The sequence below is a fragment of the Petaurus breviceps genome, unplaced genomic scaffold (genome assembly GCF_028583685.1).
Source record: "Petaurus breviceps papuanus isolate PSGF00001 unplaced genomic scaffold, PetGlider_PUasm1.0 90825, whole genome shotgun sequence".
NCBI lineage: Eukaryota > Metazoa > Chordata > Mammalia > Diprotodontia > Petauridae > Petaurus > Petaurus breviceps.
The window spans coordinates 9,725,998-9,742,377 of record NW_027187353.1 but is presented as its reverse complement, the minus strand read 5'-3'; the positions used below and the strand labels follow the sequence as shown (position 1 = coordinate 9,742,377).

The window sequence follows — 16,380 nt, the reverse complement described above, 5'->3', positions numbered from 1 at the left end:
CAGAGAGAGAGAGAGAGAGAGAGAGAGAGAGAGAGAGAGAGAGCAAATAGTATGCTCTATCTTCATTTAGACTCCACACTTCTTTTTCTGGATGTGGACAGCATTTTCCATCATCAGTCATTTGGAGTTGCCTTAGATTCTTACATTGCTAAGCAAAGAGAAGTCTATCAAAGTTGGTCATAGCACAATGTTGCTATTACCGTGTAAAATGTTCTGGTTCTGCTCACTTTACTCAGCATCAGTTCATGTAAGTATTTCCAAGTTTTTCTGAAGTTGGCCTGCTTATCATTTCTTATGGAACAATAGTATTTCATTACATTTATATATCATAACTTGTTCAGCCATTCCCCAATAAATGGTCATTCCTTCAGTTTCCAATTCTTGACCACCAAAAAAAGAGCTGCTTTAACTATTTTTGCACATGTACGTCTTTTTCCTACTTTATGATCTCTTTGGGATACAGACCAAGAAATGGCAACTACCTATACTTTTTGACCCAACAATGGAACTGGAAAAAGCAGGAGTGCCTGTCAATTGGGGAATGGCTGTACCGGCTGTCATATATGATCACAATGGAATATACAGTACAGTAATATACTTTTCTATAAGAAATTATGAGATCAATGATCTTAGAAAAACATGGATAGACTTGCATGTAATAATGAGGAGTGAAATGAGCAGAACCAAGAGAACATTGTTTATGGTAACAGCAATATTGTTTAAAGAACAACTTTGAGTAAAAAAGTCCTTTTGACTATTACGAATACCTAAAACTATAAAGTATATATGAAGGAAGAGGCCATCTGCATTCAGAGAAGAACTGACAAAAAGAAGTATGTATAGAATGATTTAAAGATATATACATATTTGTGTCTAATGGTAGCCATCTCTATGGTATGTTAACAAGGGGGAAAGGAGGGGGTGTATATAACTTTGTTATATAATTAAAAGGAAAGGAAGTTATATAAAATGGATTTGTAGTTTCATGTACAATCATCTTTTTCATGGCTACTATGTCATAGAAATGCTTATTTTATCCCATAAATTAAAAATAAAATAAAATAAGCATTATAAACTTAATAATCACCAATAAAGATTTCTAAACACAAAGGAGAGCAAGGAAAAAGATTTTGTGTCCTATTGCAATAGACAGTGTGGTCATGGGACTATTGAGGCTTCTGATGTGGCAAAATCTTCCCTTAAAACCAGTTGGAATATCTCAGGGTTTAGACTGCAACTGGGGAGCTAGTGGGAGAAGAAAAAGTGGAGCAGTGACTGATTTCACAATCCTGTAAAGACATGGAGGGAGAAAGAAATAAAGACTACAAATTGCCTCCCCATCCCACCCCTGCTCAGTGATTTTAGGAATGCTAGGTTTAACTGTAGAAAATAAATGGTAAGGAAACTTTTATAAGAGCTGCATATTATTTAAGCTTAAATACTGGTGAGTAGGATACCGATTGTGCAGGGAGCTGTGTAGTACAGTGGATAGACTACTGGCCTACCTAGAATCAGGAGGATTCATCTTCCTGAATTGAAATCTGACCTCAGATTGTAACTAGTTGTGTGGCCCTGGGGAAAGTCACTTAACCCAGGTTGCCTGTTTCCTCACCTGTAAAATAAGCTGGAGAAGGAAATGGCAAGCCACTCTAGTATCTTTGCCAAGAAAACTCAAATAGGATCATAAAGAGTCAAACATGACTGAACAACCAAAAAAACAATACTCATTCTCCAAATCCTAAGAAATGCATATAGTTACTATGTTTTAATCTTGATTTGATTATCATAGCAAGCTTTTTTCACATATCCTCAGGTTTCAGAGGGTCTATTTCAGAAAATATCATTGTCCACTCATCACACACCATGAAAGGTCACATTTGGAATGGGCCAATGAGAGAATTTAATTGTCCCTTAGGGTTTTAATTTAGTGCTATTGTCCTCAGTGTCTGCTGGAGCTAATATATGCATAGTGATGAGATGAAATGAAATCTTCTCAAAGGCTAGTGGAAACTTGACTATGAGGGCTACATCTGTATTGTTCAAGAAATGAGGTTTTTTATACCTTTATTCATCAGATCAATAGCTTTTAAAATTCACATTTATGATTGATTGAAAGGAGGAACCCAGAAAACTTAGACCAGAAGACTTATTCTGTAAGTAGGCATATGTGAGTATGCTTAAAGCATAATTCTGTTCTTTTTAATTGTCAGGACAACATAGAATACATAGTGATCATTTGAATTTTTTCTCATTGGGTGAATTGTTATTGGAAGTTTTGATGAATAAAATATGATTTCATGAAAGAAATATGAAAAATGATGAATGAAATAATGTTAGTCGCTGATGTATTCCTAATCATTCATCATCAAGCATTTCTCAAAGTTATGTTTCAGGGGAAAGATCGAAGATAATGTTCCATTTGCTAACATTTGTTTTACCCTTCTATCACACTCATATAAGGCTTGGAGTTGTTGGGGAGGCCACATGATCTCAGACTTCAAATATTGGAAAAGCTATCATGTGGGAAAGAGATTAGACTAGCTTTGCATTCAGACATAGGACAGAGGTAGCTGTCCATGAAACCAGGACTGACTGTGTGATCTGATCAAGTCACTTGAGCTCTCAGTATTCTAGGTAACTCTCTGAGATTAAATTGAATAGTAGGTAATGACTTGAATAGCTAGAGGGAATTTCCTTATCTGCAAGTTCTCTAAATAAACCAATTTACAGGTCCAGTCTGTATTTCTGAATAGCTCTAGAAAGCCAAAATAGGAGCCATAGGTGGACTTTACAAAGAGGCAAATTTATTCATGACACATGGAAAAAATGCCCTTAAACTAAAATAATCCAGAAGTGATTGGGTTGCCTAGGAAGGCAATGAATTTTCCTCTGGTTGGAGGTTTTCAAGCACAAGTTGTATGACAATGTTCTGGGAATGCTGTATAGACAGTCTATGGGAGGTAGAGGCTATGAGATATCAGCTACTGAACTGTCTCCTGGCACTGAAATTCTGAAATTCTTTTTAGAAGTAGATCTCAAACCCCTTGGATTTTAAGTAGCTGATGTGACAAACCAATTGCTACTTTTTACATTGCATTCTAATACTGGTTTTTGTTTCTTATTTCCTTTGCAACCTTGTCCATATGAGTTCATTTATCTAAGTTGAGGTTTCCAATTTTGAAACAAAATTATAATCTTTGAATCATGAAGTCACAACTTTATGGAAGATTTTCTCCCTGAATTGAGATTTGAAGAAAAAGAATAATTTCAGTCCTCAGAGAATGGAGGTGGAGGGGGAATAACTGGTGGATACAGTTATTCCAGGTATCAAGAAAAATGTGAAAATCCTCCTCCTCTTCCTTATCATCAAATATAAGATGATAAAAATGAAGAAAAATAATTTTATTTAGCACTTCACCTTAACAATGTAAATTGTACTATTGTCCCATAAGAAAAATTCATGGGAAGGTGAGAGGAAAGGGTCTAATTTGGTGATAGTGTAGATAAAGCATGTGAAGGGGAGCATTGTTATGTTAGGGTAGGTCTAGGGTGTGAGGGGCTTTACATGCCAAGTATAGAACTTTTAACATTTTCTTGCAGCAAATTGTGTGAATGTGTATGTATGTATACACACATGTATATATGCACACATGTGTCTGTTTTCATGCACATACACATATGTATGCGCATATACACATAGATAGAAACACATATCCAAGACTATGTATGGTTTGTGTTGCCCTCAATTTATAATGTAAACACTTTTGGGGGGAAAGAGGTAGGTGGCTTTGGTTTAGATGCTTCAAAGGCCTGCCTAAAAACTAAGGAGAAAGTTCCCTGTCCTTAGGAACGGATAAATATCATTCCAATTTTCCTTATTTGTTAATCGTGTTTAAAAAATACCAAAAGACACAGTAGAGATCAGGAGTTTCATGTACAATCCCTTTTTCTGATTTGTATATCTGCAAATTACATTCCATCTGGTTAATGTTCAGTTCAAAATAAAGTGAAAAATTAATTTAAAAAAGGAAAATACTCTGGGTGGCTAGGTGGTTCAGTGAGTAAAGTGCCGGCCCTGAAGTCAGGAGCACCCGAGTTTGGTTCCAGCCTCAGACACTTAATACCCACATAAAAAATACTAGCCATGTAACCTTGGGCAAGTTACTTAACCCCAATTGCCCTCCAAAAGGCAAAAAAAAGAAAGAAAGAAAATACTCAAAGTAACCCATGGGGATTTTGTCATAGTAGAGTTCTGGAGATCAACAAGCAGACAAGAGCACATAGAGTTAGGAAGACCTAAGCTGAAATCTGGTCTCAGACACTTCCTACATGGGTGACCCTGTGTAAATTTATCTTCTTCAATTTCTTTATCTGTAACATTTGGATACCAACAGCACCTACTAGCTATGGTTGTTGAGATGATAAAAAAAAATAACATTCATAAAGTGATTTGCAAATCTAAAGCCTTATGTATTATATAGCTTAAAGTGCAATATACAAATGCTAGCTATCATTCTCATTCTCATTATTAATGAGGACATAGTTTTCATGCAGAGTGGTCTCTAAGAATGATAGAAAAAGAGAGTCACGATATGATTTTAACTTCTTCAGGTAAAAGGAAAAATCCCATACCTTCTCCTAAACAAAGAAACAAATAAAAACTTATGATGGTGAAGTTGTTTTGAGGACCAGAATCATGTTCATATGGTCTTATTTTTTCTCTCTATGTTGTACACAGAGACCAAGGCTTTGGCACAGAATTAGAGCAATGAAGAGGGAGCCAGAAGACTGAATGGTTTCTGAGACTGCCAGGAGAGGTGCCAGCAGAGTAGGAGATAGTCTTTGTGAACTTTGAAAGGCTTTGAAAATGTAGAGGATATCATGCCTGCAGTGAGAATGAGAAAGATGGTGATGATAATTGAGTTGAGAACTTGATCATAAGAAGAATATCCAGAGAGTAGCCACAGAAGTGCTCTATATACCAAATCTTTAATGTGGTCTCTTTGCATTATCAAACTCCCATTTTTCTTCCTGAGGAAAGGCTGGGTTCTGCTGCCAAAACTCAACCTTATTCTCTGAAAGTGCATGCATTTGGTTACATCTACAAGGTCAGAGGTTTCTCTGAATAAGAAAAAAGTAGCTAGATATTCATCAGAGAATCCCCACATTTTTGAGGTGGAAGAGACAGCACAGTTTATTCCACCCCAAGACTTTATCCCTTATGCACCTTCCCCAACAAGTGGCCATTCAGCTTGCTTTGGAAGACCTAAATTAGGGGGAAATCTCATCCTCAGGTGTTCTTGGACTTGGAGTCCAAGAACTTATTTTTGTGTTAAAAATATTTTGATAAGCATATTTAAACAATTTCCTTTGTCATTCTATGTATTTTATTTTCTCCTTTAAGAAAAAAAAAACATCCTGAAAAGGGATCCATAAACTTCACCAGATTGCCAAAGGGGTCTCTAACAGAAAAACAAATTGAAGAATCCCTGCACAGTCTGCTACTGCAGTCTATGTCACTCCCACAAAGAGAGAGAGTTATAGCCAGAATTGAAGAGGAGAAAAAGGGAGATTTTTAGTGAATGAATTAGACATTAATTTTACATGCCCCTTGACCCTGTAATGTAAAGAACATCATTTCTATGCCAAGTTCTCCTGACATTGCTCTATGCTTGCTAAACTTGGAAGACTAAAAAGTGTAAGGAAGTAAAGTGACAGTTGACTGAAGGAAAATGGAGAGACATGTCATTTCAGAAGAGAGCTGCACTGCATATCCAGTCAAGAACTAGATTTGAGAAGTTGCATGAGAAAAACAATTGAGAGAATATGGGCAGGTTTCAGAAAGCTTTCATTCAAGGGAATCTTTTTTTGTATTAATCTGAGTGCAGATGTACTAGGTTTTTTTTTAACTAAAGAAAAAGAATATTCTTTTTGTTTTAAAATTCAATCTGAAACCTCTATCCTTAAAGCTTCCTCCTTGGTTTTCATCTCTAGGATAAAGTCATGTTCCCCTTCCACAGCTTTGATTGTGGTTCAAATATTTGAGAACATATTTTTGTCCCAACGACATGATTTTTTATGTAAGTACCCTTGGGGCATTCAGTCAACTTTCATGCTAATATTTTTAATTCACTCATTATCCTCGGCTCCCTTTTCTGTATGAATTTCAGGGTGTTGATATTGTTCCTAAAATGTGATACTTAGAAATAAGTGCAATATGTTAGATATTCCTAGTTCAATAGGATTATAATTTCCTTTTCTCTAAATATTTCATCTCTCTAAATGAAAACCTAAGGTAAGAGTCATAGCTTTGGTTCTCATGCCCTACTATTGACATGTATTGATTGATCAATCCATTAAAATTTCCGTTTCCCCCCCTACAGATTAAATGTTGTCTAGGCAGAAGAGTCATATGCTTATTTGTGAAAATTGATTTTTAATATTCATGTTCATTTCTCTAAACTTATCCATATTACATTTTGCCCTGAGTCAAACCATAAGACAAGAGATGAAGTCCTGTCCAAAATCTGGATATATTGTGACAGAAATGGCCACAACCATAATCCATCATTAGTCTCAGAGCAAAATGACAATTTAAAATGTAGCTTAATTATAGGGTAAAGAGAAATAGAAGAAACAGATAAAAACTCTTCTATTTAAAAATTATCTTTCTTTATATTTTACTTGGCTAAGTTGCCTGCATAACTGATTTAAGTGATCTGAAGATCAAATATCCCAGTGAAATAACATAAGGACTACATATCATTGTGAGAGATATCATGAGGATTTTGAAATCTGATGGAGTAGGAGTCCAGTGATCTGATGTCTAACTCTCCTTTTAGCTGTCTGACTAGGCAATTTCTTTTGGCACACTAGGTCTTAGTTTCTTCAATGTTAAGAGTTGAACTCATTGTTTTAAAAAGTCTTTTTTTAATTCAAGTAGAGGGACTTTTTTAACATTTAATTTAATACTGAACTCATAAATGCTCTATGTAAATGTACTTCATATATTTTATTTTAAAATATTGTTTAGTTTTAATTTCAAAAATTTAAGTTCCAAATTCTTTTCCTCCCCAAAGTCCCTTCCCTATTCACTAAGTCAAGCAATATGATATCAATTATATGTCTGAAATCATGCAAAACATTTCCATATTAGCCATATTATGCAAACAAAAGTAAGAAAGTTAAATTGCAATTTTCATTTGGATTTGTATTTATCTGACGGTGACTCAATGATATTTGCATTGCATATTTCTGGCTGCTTGCAATATTTTCCTTGACATAGTATCTCAGGAATTTGGCTATGATGTTCCTGGGACTTTTCCTTTTGGTATCTTTTACAAGAAGTGATGAGTTGATTCTTTCAATTTTATACTCTGTATCTAAGATGTTGGAATAGTTTACCTTTATCATTTCTTAGAATATGAGGTCTAGGTTCTTTTTATCCTGACTTTTTGGTAGTCCAATAATTCATAAATTATCTTTCCTCAATCTAATTTCCAGGTCAGTTATTTTTCCAAAGAGATATTTCATATTTTATTATATTTTTAATTTTTGACTTTGCTTTATTTTTCTGGATTGTTCATGGAATGATTTTTCAGTTGCTCAATACAAATTTTTTAGGAATGAATTTCTTCACCGAGTTTTTGTACCTCTTTTTAATTTGGCCAAATCTGCTTTTTAAGTAGTTTTTTTTTTTCATCAGTGAATTTTTATGCCTGGTTTTCTATTTGGTCTATTCTGCTTTTAAAGCAGTTCTTTTCTTTGGTAAATTATTTTGCCTCTTACTATGAGACCAATTCTTTTTAAGGTTTTATTTCCTTCAATATTTTGCTGAATGTGTGTGTCTCTGTATATCTCTGTGTGTTTCTCTGTGTGTCTCTATGACTCCCCACCCCACACCAAACCACTAATTCTCTTTTAATAATTTTCTTGCAATATTTAAATATTTTCCCCCAATTTTTCTCTGCTCTTTTTATCTCTTTAATTCTTCTAGAAATTATCATTGGGATTGGGTGCAATTAACATTTTTCTTAGAGGTTTTTGTTTTGACTGTTTTCATATTGTTATCTTCTTCTAAGTTTGTATCTTGGTCTTTCCTGTCACTGTAGCAGTGTTTTATGTTCAAGTTTTTCTTTTTTGTTATTTGTTCATTTTTCCAACCTATTTCTTGATTTCAAACTTTATCTTAAGTTTGGGTTCTTTTCACCTGTTGGTGAGGAGGCACTGTTCCAAATTTCAGGCTTTTTTGGTGCAGCTAGTTGCGGTGGTCTACAAGTTTTTGATGTTTCCAAGGTGTTGTCATCTGGGGAGAGGTAGGGTCACTGGTCTTTTCCTCTGCACTCTGGTCTTTACCAGGAAGGTCCCCTACTTCCCTGTAGCTGCAAGTTGTAGTGCTCCTCTTCACCCTGGAACTGTGAGCAGGGACCCTGCTCTCAGCACCTGCCTTGTTTGCTCCTCTCCCTCTTGGAACACTGACCAGTATCCATGCTCACTTATGAATGACCACCAGGACTCCAATCTGCCCAAGAACTCAACACAGATCTGAGTGTCAGTAATAGAAGTGCCACTCAGAATTAGTTGTATACAGTACCAGCAAAGGGTCCCCTAATCTTTTTCTGACCCATTGTCTGACTTCCTTATCATCTCTGGGCTGATAGTTTTTCAAAGTTGCTGTTGATGCTTCTGCTGCTGTTGTGGCTGCCTCCAGTGCCTACTCCTAAGCACATTCATGGATGCTTTTTCCATCTACTCCTCACAACAATGCTGTGAGGTAGGTGATATTATTTCTCCATTTTTCAAGTGAGGGAACTGGGGTCAAGTGACTTGCCCAAGATCATGCATCTAGTAAAGTGTCTGAGGTTGAATTTAAACTCAGGTATTCCTAATTGCAGGCCTAGCAATCTATAAACTGCAACATCAGCTGAGGGAAAGAGAAGAACCACCTTTGTCAAATAAAGTCAGACAACTTTATTGGGTAAGAAGAGTAGCTGAATTTATTCATTGAATGTTTCCAAACAATATATACTATTTTCAAAATGACAACTATGAATGATTGATGACAATATCAGGGCATTAAATCTCACATCACTATTTTATCTTATTATACCATATATTTAACTAGCCAGCTAGGACTGTGTGAAACAAAGAAAAATTAGTTTCATGGGGAAAATATTAGAGTTGGGTTTTCAAGTAAGGGGAAACAAACTTCAAATCACAAAGGAGTGACAGCAAGAGTGAGAAAAGAGAGTGTGTGTGTGTGTGAGAGAGAGAGAGAGAAAGAGAGAGAGAGAGAGAGAGAGAGAGAGAGAGAGAGAGAGAGAGAGAAGAAGAGAGAGAGAAAGAGAGAGAGAGAGAGAGAGAGAGAGAGAGAGAGAGAGAGAGAGAGAGACAGAGAGAGAGAGACAGAGAGAGAGAGACAGAGAGAGAGAGAGACTATGTATAGAACAGTTTTCCTGAGCACCTTCTGTAGGATAGTGCATTGCAAGGGACTGAGGATCATCAAAGATATGTAAATCTTGCTGTCTGACTCCCTGGACCTTGTAATATATTTAGGGAGCCAGAGAAAGTCACTACACTTCTCTTAACATTTCTTTTCTCCATAAATGTGGAATTGTGATGATGATACTACCTACTTCACAAGGTGAATCAGGTAAAAATACTTTGAAATCTCAAAATAAATGTGGGAAAATGAGATTATAAATATTTGGAAGGAAGATAATATCTTCCATGAAATTTTGATTCATGTACCATATTTCCAATTATGTATCACATATTATGTGCACATGTATGAATGTAGATATATACATGTGTGTATATAATATATATTTTAAAAGAAATACACATACTGGGATGGATTGAGAACATAAATTAGGTGCAAACAAGTAATGGAGGGCCTAGAGTAGAAGAAATTGGTTCATGTGGAGACATGCTAGAAATTAAAGAAAAGAATACTTAAAGCAAGAGAACCTAGTGGAAGATAAAGTCCTTAATATAAATTAATTCTAGATTTGATTTTAAAGGATCTGATTGTTTTGTGAGATTATGGGGAAGCTGTAATGTTCTCTTGTGTTTTCATTGTGAAAGTTAATCCATAGATTGGGTGACATGAACTTTAAATCATACATACACACTTATCAAATCTCTTCTCATTTTCTAGATGTTATCCCCAATCACAGTCATACAGTTTGGTTAAGATGTGAAATTCCAATCCAAGAAACTCCTGTCTGATCTGGAAAACCATCCCAGCTCAATGGCCATTAGTAACCAATCACAGGTGACAGAGTTCATCCTCCAGGGCTTCTCTGAACACCCCAAACTCTGGATTCCATTATTTGGCTGTTTCTTCTCCTTGTATATGGTGGCCCTCACAGGAAATATCCTGATCATCACAGCCATCACTCTCAACTCAAGCCTCCACAGTCCCATGTACTTTTTTTTGTTCAACTTAGCTACAATGGACATCATCTGTACCTCCTCCATTCTGCCCAAAGTTCTGGAGGGGCTGCTCTCAGAGGAGAACACCATCTCCTATGGGGGCTGCATGGCCCAGCTCTACTTCCTCACTTGGTCTGCATCATCAGAACTGCTTCTTTTCACAGTCATGGCTTATGACCGTTATGTGGCCATCTGCCACCCCCTGTATTACACCACTATGATGAGCAAGACACTCTGCAATGGGTTGGCCACTGGTGTGTGGCTCATCTGTGCCTTCAATTCTTCTATACATACTGGTCTGATGACACGACTGTCCTTCTGTGGACCCAATGTAATTACACATTTCTTCTGTGAGATCCCTCCTCTCTTGTTGCTCTCCTGTACTTCTACCTACATTAACAGTGTCATGACTGTCTTGGCAGATGCCTTCTATGGTTTTATAAATTTTCTTCTGACTTTGGTTTCCTATGGGTTCATTATCTCTAGCATCCTGAAAATTCAGACATCAGAGGGAAAGAAGAGAGCATTCTCTACCTGTTCATCCCATCTTATTGTGGTGTCTATGTATTACACAGCTGTTTTCTATGCCTATATAAGTCCTGTTTGTAGCTATAATCCAGAGAGGAGTAAACTGGCTGGTGTGCTATACACTATGTTGAGCCCAACCCTGAATCCTCTGATCTATACCCTAAGGAACAAAGAGGTCAAAATGGCCCTTAGGAAGCTCTTCCCATTCTTTAGAAATTAATTAGAGATTCTCCAGCCTCTTCATATTGGGTAGAGGTATAGTATAAATGTATTCAAGCCTGTAGTTGAGAGAATCCAACTTTTTTAAATGATCTACAATGGCAATATTCTTTGATGTGTACCATAATCTTACATGTTTGGATTTACAAGGTTCAGATTTATGGAGTTATTGATTTTCTTTTAAGCATTATTTCAATTTGAAATAGTTGCTACCAGCTTTATGTTGTTAACTGGGTTATAGTTCTGTGACTGAAAATTTTCCTCTTTATAAGATTAAGACAAAGAACTAAGTACCCTATCAGGTTACATTTTGCTTTTTTTTCTCATAATTTATATGTAATCTCTGTATCTAATCATCTATCTATCTGTCTATTATCTATCTATCTATCTAAAAGGAAGCATGGAATTCTTGACAGAGACTTGATTTCATCTTGGAGTCAAAAAACCTAGGCTAAATTCCAATCTCTTACACATATAATCTCTCTACCTCATAATAAGCACCTTAACCTCTTAGTACTCCTGGGTTACTGCTATGAATGGATGAGGCAACACAGTAACTCTCAAAGGGGAGTTGATCATCAGTCAACAGCCCCTACTTGAATCCTGGATTTGTCATCACACTAGAATAAGACATTATCTTAAGCTTTTCATGGAACCAGACATTCCTCCAAAGGTTGCACAGTCATATTTTAAAATGTTCTACATCACTATTGATTAGAGAAATGGAAATCAAAACAATTCTGAGATATCACATTACGCCTATAAGATTGGCTATTTTAACATAAAAGAAAAATGACAAATGTTGGAGGGGATATGGAAAAATTGGGATACTAATGCACTGTTGGTAGAGTTATTAACTGACCTAACAACTTTGGAGAGCAATCTGTAACTGTGCTCAAAGGACTATATACCCTTTGATCCAGCAATACCACCACTTAGTCTATATCTCAAGGAAATCAAAGAGAAAGGAAAAGGACCTGTACATACAAAAATATTTATATTTTAGTGGTGGAAAAGACTTAGAAATTGAGTTGATACCCATAATTGGGGAATAGCTGAACAAGTCATGGTATATGATTGTTATGGAATACTATTTTTGCTATAAGAAATGATGAACAGGACGATTTCAGAAATCTGAGAAGACTTACATGAACTGATGCAAAGTGAATTGAGCAGAATCAGAACATTGTACATGGTAACAGCCACATTGTTTGGTGATCAACTGTGAATGGCATTTATTCTCAGCAAAGTAATGATCAATAGAGTTCTGAAGGGCTTATGATGAACAGAGAAAGAATTGATAGAATTTGAAAGCAGGTTGAAGCATACTTTTAAAACTTTATTATTCTAATTTTTTATCTGTGTTTTATTTTGCAACATGGCTAATATGGAAATGTTTTGTATGACAGCACATGTATAATTTGTTTCAAATTGTTTTCCTTCTCAAAGGAGGAGGCAAGCAAAATAGGTGGAGAATTTGGACTCAAAATTTCAAAAAACAAATTTTAAAATATTTTGTCTACATGTAATTGAGAAAAAATAAAAAGAAGTCTCAAACCAGTACAAGCACGGGGAACCTCCAAAGTTCAGGAAAAGTTGTTAACTGACTGCTTTGTCACCAGTCCTCAGTTCTGCATTATAGATCCAGTGCAGAATGAGAAAGTTTTCTTTATCTAATGGTAGTGTTCTGGGATATGGCATTGTCCTAGCCTCTAAATAATATGCCTAAAAATAAGCAAGCAGAGAAGTAAGCTGCAGCTATGTGGCTTAGGTGAGCAAAGTCTCAGTTTCAGTGTCAATTTCAGTTCAATTCAGTTCCAGAAGAAAATTCAATTCAGTTTCAGAAGAAAATGCTTGGGCAAAATAACTAATTATAAGGATTTTAATTTCATCCTTGTTAGCAGTATATTCATCCTTTTCATTTTTGATATTAGTGATTTGTTTTTCTTTTTCTTTTAAAGAGTGTATCTGTATCTAGATACAGTTTTACTTTTTTGACAAACCAAAATTTACCCAGCAAAGTATAATATCAAGGTTGGATAAGTTGGATTCTTAACAAAAAGAATAGCTATGTAAAAATTTCGAAGTTCAAATACGAAGTTAAAAAGTAATAAAAAGATAAATAAGAAACAAAAGAAGGATAAGCTATTGACATTCAAATAGGGGGGAATAATACATGTATTTCTTCTGTTCTTTATCATCATCAGTGCTCATAGAGGGAGTTTAGACTAAAAGCCTCCAAGATTCTGTTATGTGTTGATGATCTTAGGAGGATGGAAAGAGAAAGGAAAAGTAATACCTAGGAGAGGGGGTAGAGGGAAAGAAAGATTAGAGAAAAGGATCTTACATAATCAGGGTACACAAGTACCCATCTATTCAAACAAGGAATGGAGAGAGGAACAACTGATACTTTAAATTCACTCTCATCTGAAGTAATCAAAGGAGGAAAGATACACAGACATACACACACACACACACACACACACACACACATGCCGTGGGCTGCTCAGTGTCCAGCACTTAGCATGATTTGGAGAAATGAATTAAAAATGACCAGGCCGTGTGGGTAGTGAACTCTATTTATTGATTCTTAGGACTAAGTTTTTATAGAGTAATGAGACAAAGGAAGAGGACACAAGTTTTCTAATCATTACCTAGTCTGTTGTATCCTGAAGGTGACACAGATTAGATAATATTTTAAGGATTTGTTATCTAGGAGACGAAAGTCTTAGGGTAAGACCTTTGATTTAATGCAGCTGCAGTCATAAACGGATACAATTGAGAGCAAACTTCAAAGCCAAAGCTGCAATCCTCAAAAGACGTCATGTTTAGAGCTGACCACCCAAAGATACCTGAGTGCTGAATCAAATATTTTAGCTCTTAATAACTAAAATCTTGGGGTATAGCCTATTGCTCTCAGAATTCAAGTAACATCCTTAGAAGTGTAACCCATAACAAAGAACTCAGGAGCTAACTTAAAAAGTCGCATCTCAAAGAGATTCTTGTTTCAAAGTCCACTATTACGATTTAATATCTGAGTCTTGAACCAGGCTTCTTTGGCTCCACACACACACACACACACACACACACACACACACACACACACACAATTGTTCTTCACACAGTCAAGCATATATGACCCTTTTCTATTTCTTCACATAGTTGACATAATCAGAACTGCTTCTTTTCCCCGTCAAGGAAAAGCATTATTGTCAAAAATACTCTGTATTATCTTGGTGTCTAGAGTATGCTAAGTATGCTACATCTTTATTTATTCAATATGTCCTATTCTGATAATGCAACTTCCCTATTGTGGACCCAATGCCATTACTCATCTTCTGGAAATTCCCTCTCCCCAACCCATCTCTTATTGTTCTCATGTACTTCCACCTACTTCCACAACTCTCTTGGCAGAAGCCTTCTGTAAGATTGTACATTTCCTGCTTACTTTGGCGTCTTATATGTTCATTATCTATAGCATAATTAAAGTCCAGACTGCATTGGGAAAGAAGAGAGTATTCTACACTTCCCATCTCATTGTGCCATCTGTATATTCCTGATATATTTTAATTATACTATACATATATAAAGCTTGGGCAGCTGGGTGGCACTGTGGATAGAGTTGGAGTTAGCAACACTCATATTTATGAGTTCAAATCCAGCCTCAGAAACTTACTAGCAGTGTGACCCTGGGCAAATAACTTAACCCTCTTTGACTCAGACCCTCATCTGTAAAACAAACTGGAGAAGGAAATGGCAAAAAATTCCCTTATCTTTGCCAAGAAAACCCCAAATGGGGTCACAAAGAGTTGAACACAAATAAGAAGTGACTAAACAAAACATAAGGATTACATAAGGCTTGCTTCTAATCAAAAGTTATCACCATCACCATCATCATCTTCACTTCATTTTCTTTCTTGGTGGAATACAGATAGAAATTGAGATAGAAAAGCTCAAGTCATTATGTTGTTATTATTCTTTACTATTTCATGTATTATGAACCTACATACAGGCAGATAAAATGAATGTCTTTTGTAATTGAATAACATTACTAGTATGTTCAATGCTCTTCTGAGGAGTCAGTTAAATTAACTTGCATATATCTCCAAGAGTAGATAAGAAGACATGGATGACATTCACATAACCCTTTTGTCATAGGGTTTTAATCTCTTTTAATGCTCATCTCCATGTTTTGAAAGGTTTTATTTCAAACACTTTGGAGATTTTGAACACTTGCTTTGGCAGCACCTATTAAAATCTTGTTCTCAAGCACTTATAAATTTAAGATATTTTCAGGCAGTTGTGGGCAACAGTTGTGTCTCCTCTGATGCTGCACGCCCATCACAAATTTCTTGAATTTTCAAGGATGGTATGAGGTTTGCATTTGTAGCATGGAGATTTGTCTTAGTTTATAAAGGCTCACTTGCAAGCTTCTGGTGGCCTGCTTATCAGGGTTTTTTTTAGAAATCCTGTAGATGTTGATTTTTATTGTTGTTATTATATTTTATTATGATTTTTTTTTATTTTCTAAGGTATAAAGAAGTCATGATATGCATTAGTATTAGTAGCACATCTTAGAGGCCTGTCTATTTCACATTCCAACATCCTTTATTATAGTCAATTGATTTTGTTAATTCACTAGTGAAAAAGTAACCACAAAACATCAACCTCATCAGTTGCTTAGTGCCATGTAAAAAAAGCAGAACATAGTACCTGCATTTTCTTTTGAATGGAATTACAGTGTTATAGCCCCAACATAGTCCAAGATAAGTCATAGTTTAATTGTTCCCCTAGGAGCTAAGATGACAGAATTTCCCAGGGCTCTCTAGCTGACCTTTAGAAAAGGACTGCGCATTGTATCTCTCTTCCATCCCTACTTATACACCAATGAACACACAAACTAACTAGTACTGAAGGTTGTCTACAAAAAAAAATCTTTCAGTTATTATCATCTCTCAGAAAAAGGTAAGTTGGATAAGAAATGAGAAATAGTGCTTTTTGTTATAAAATGAAAAAAGTTGGCCACAAGAGGAGTGAGTGAAGTAAAAAATTTATATTTAAAATGTAAGTTTACAATTTTATGATAGATCTCTTTATATCTATGTAAATTGTTAAAAGGAAAGAGAGGGGGGGAATGAGTGAAAGAGTTAGAGAGAGAGAGAGAGAGAGAGAGAGAGAGAGAGAGAGAGAGAGAGA

The 16,380-nt window shown here is 35.7% G+C and overlaps 1 protein-coding gene across 2 annotated transcripts; it reads left to right on the top strand.

The window, feature by feature from the left end:
* Positions 1–8,679: 8,679 nt before the first annotated feature.
* LOC138148704 (olfactory receptor 13A1-like) lies at positions 8,680–11,185 on the top strand. 2 transcript variants are annotated; one of them, XM_069071529.1, is made up of 2 exons: positions 8,680–8,693; positions 10,264–11,185. In XM_069071529.1, exons 1-2 carry the CDS (start codon positions 8,680–8,682, stop codon positions 11,183–11,185), a joined length of 936 nt encoding a protein of 311 aa, XP_068927630.1. The 2 variants fall into 2 exon arrangements, with proteins under 2 accessions (XP_068927630.1, XP_068927631.1); XM_069071530.1 differs by lacking the exon at positions 8,680–8,693 and having other exon boundaries at positions 9,958–11,185.
* The last annotated feature ends 5,195 nt before the right edge of the window (positions 11,186–16,380 follow it).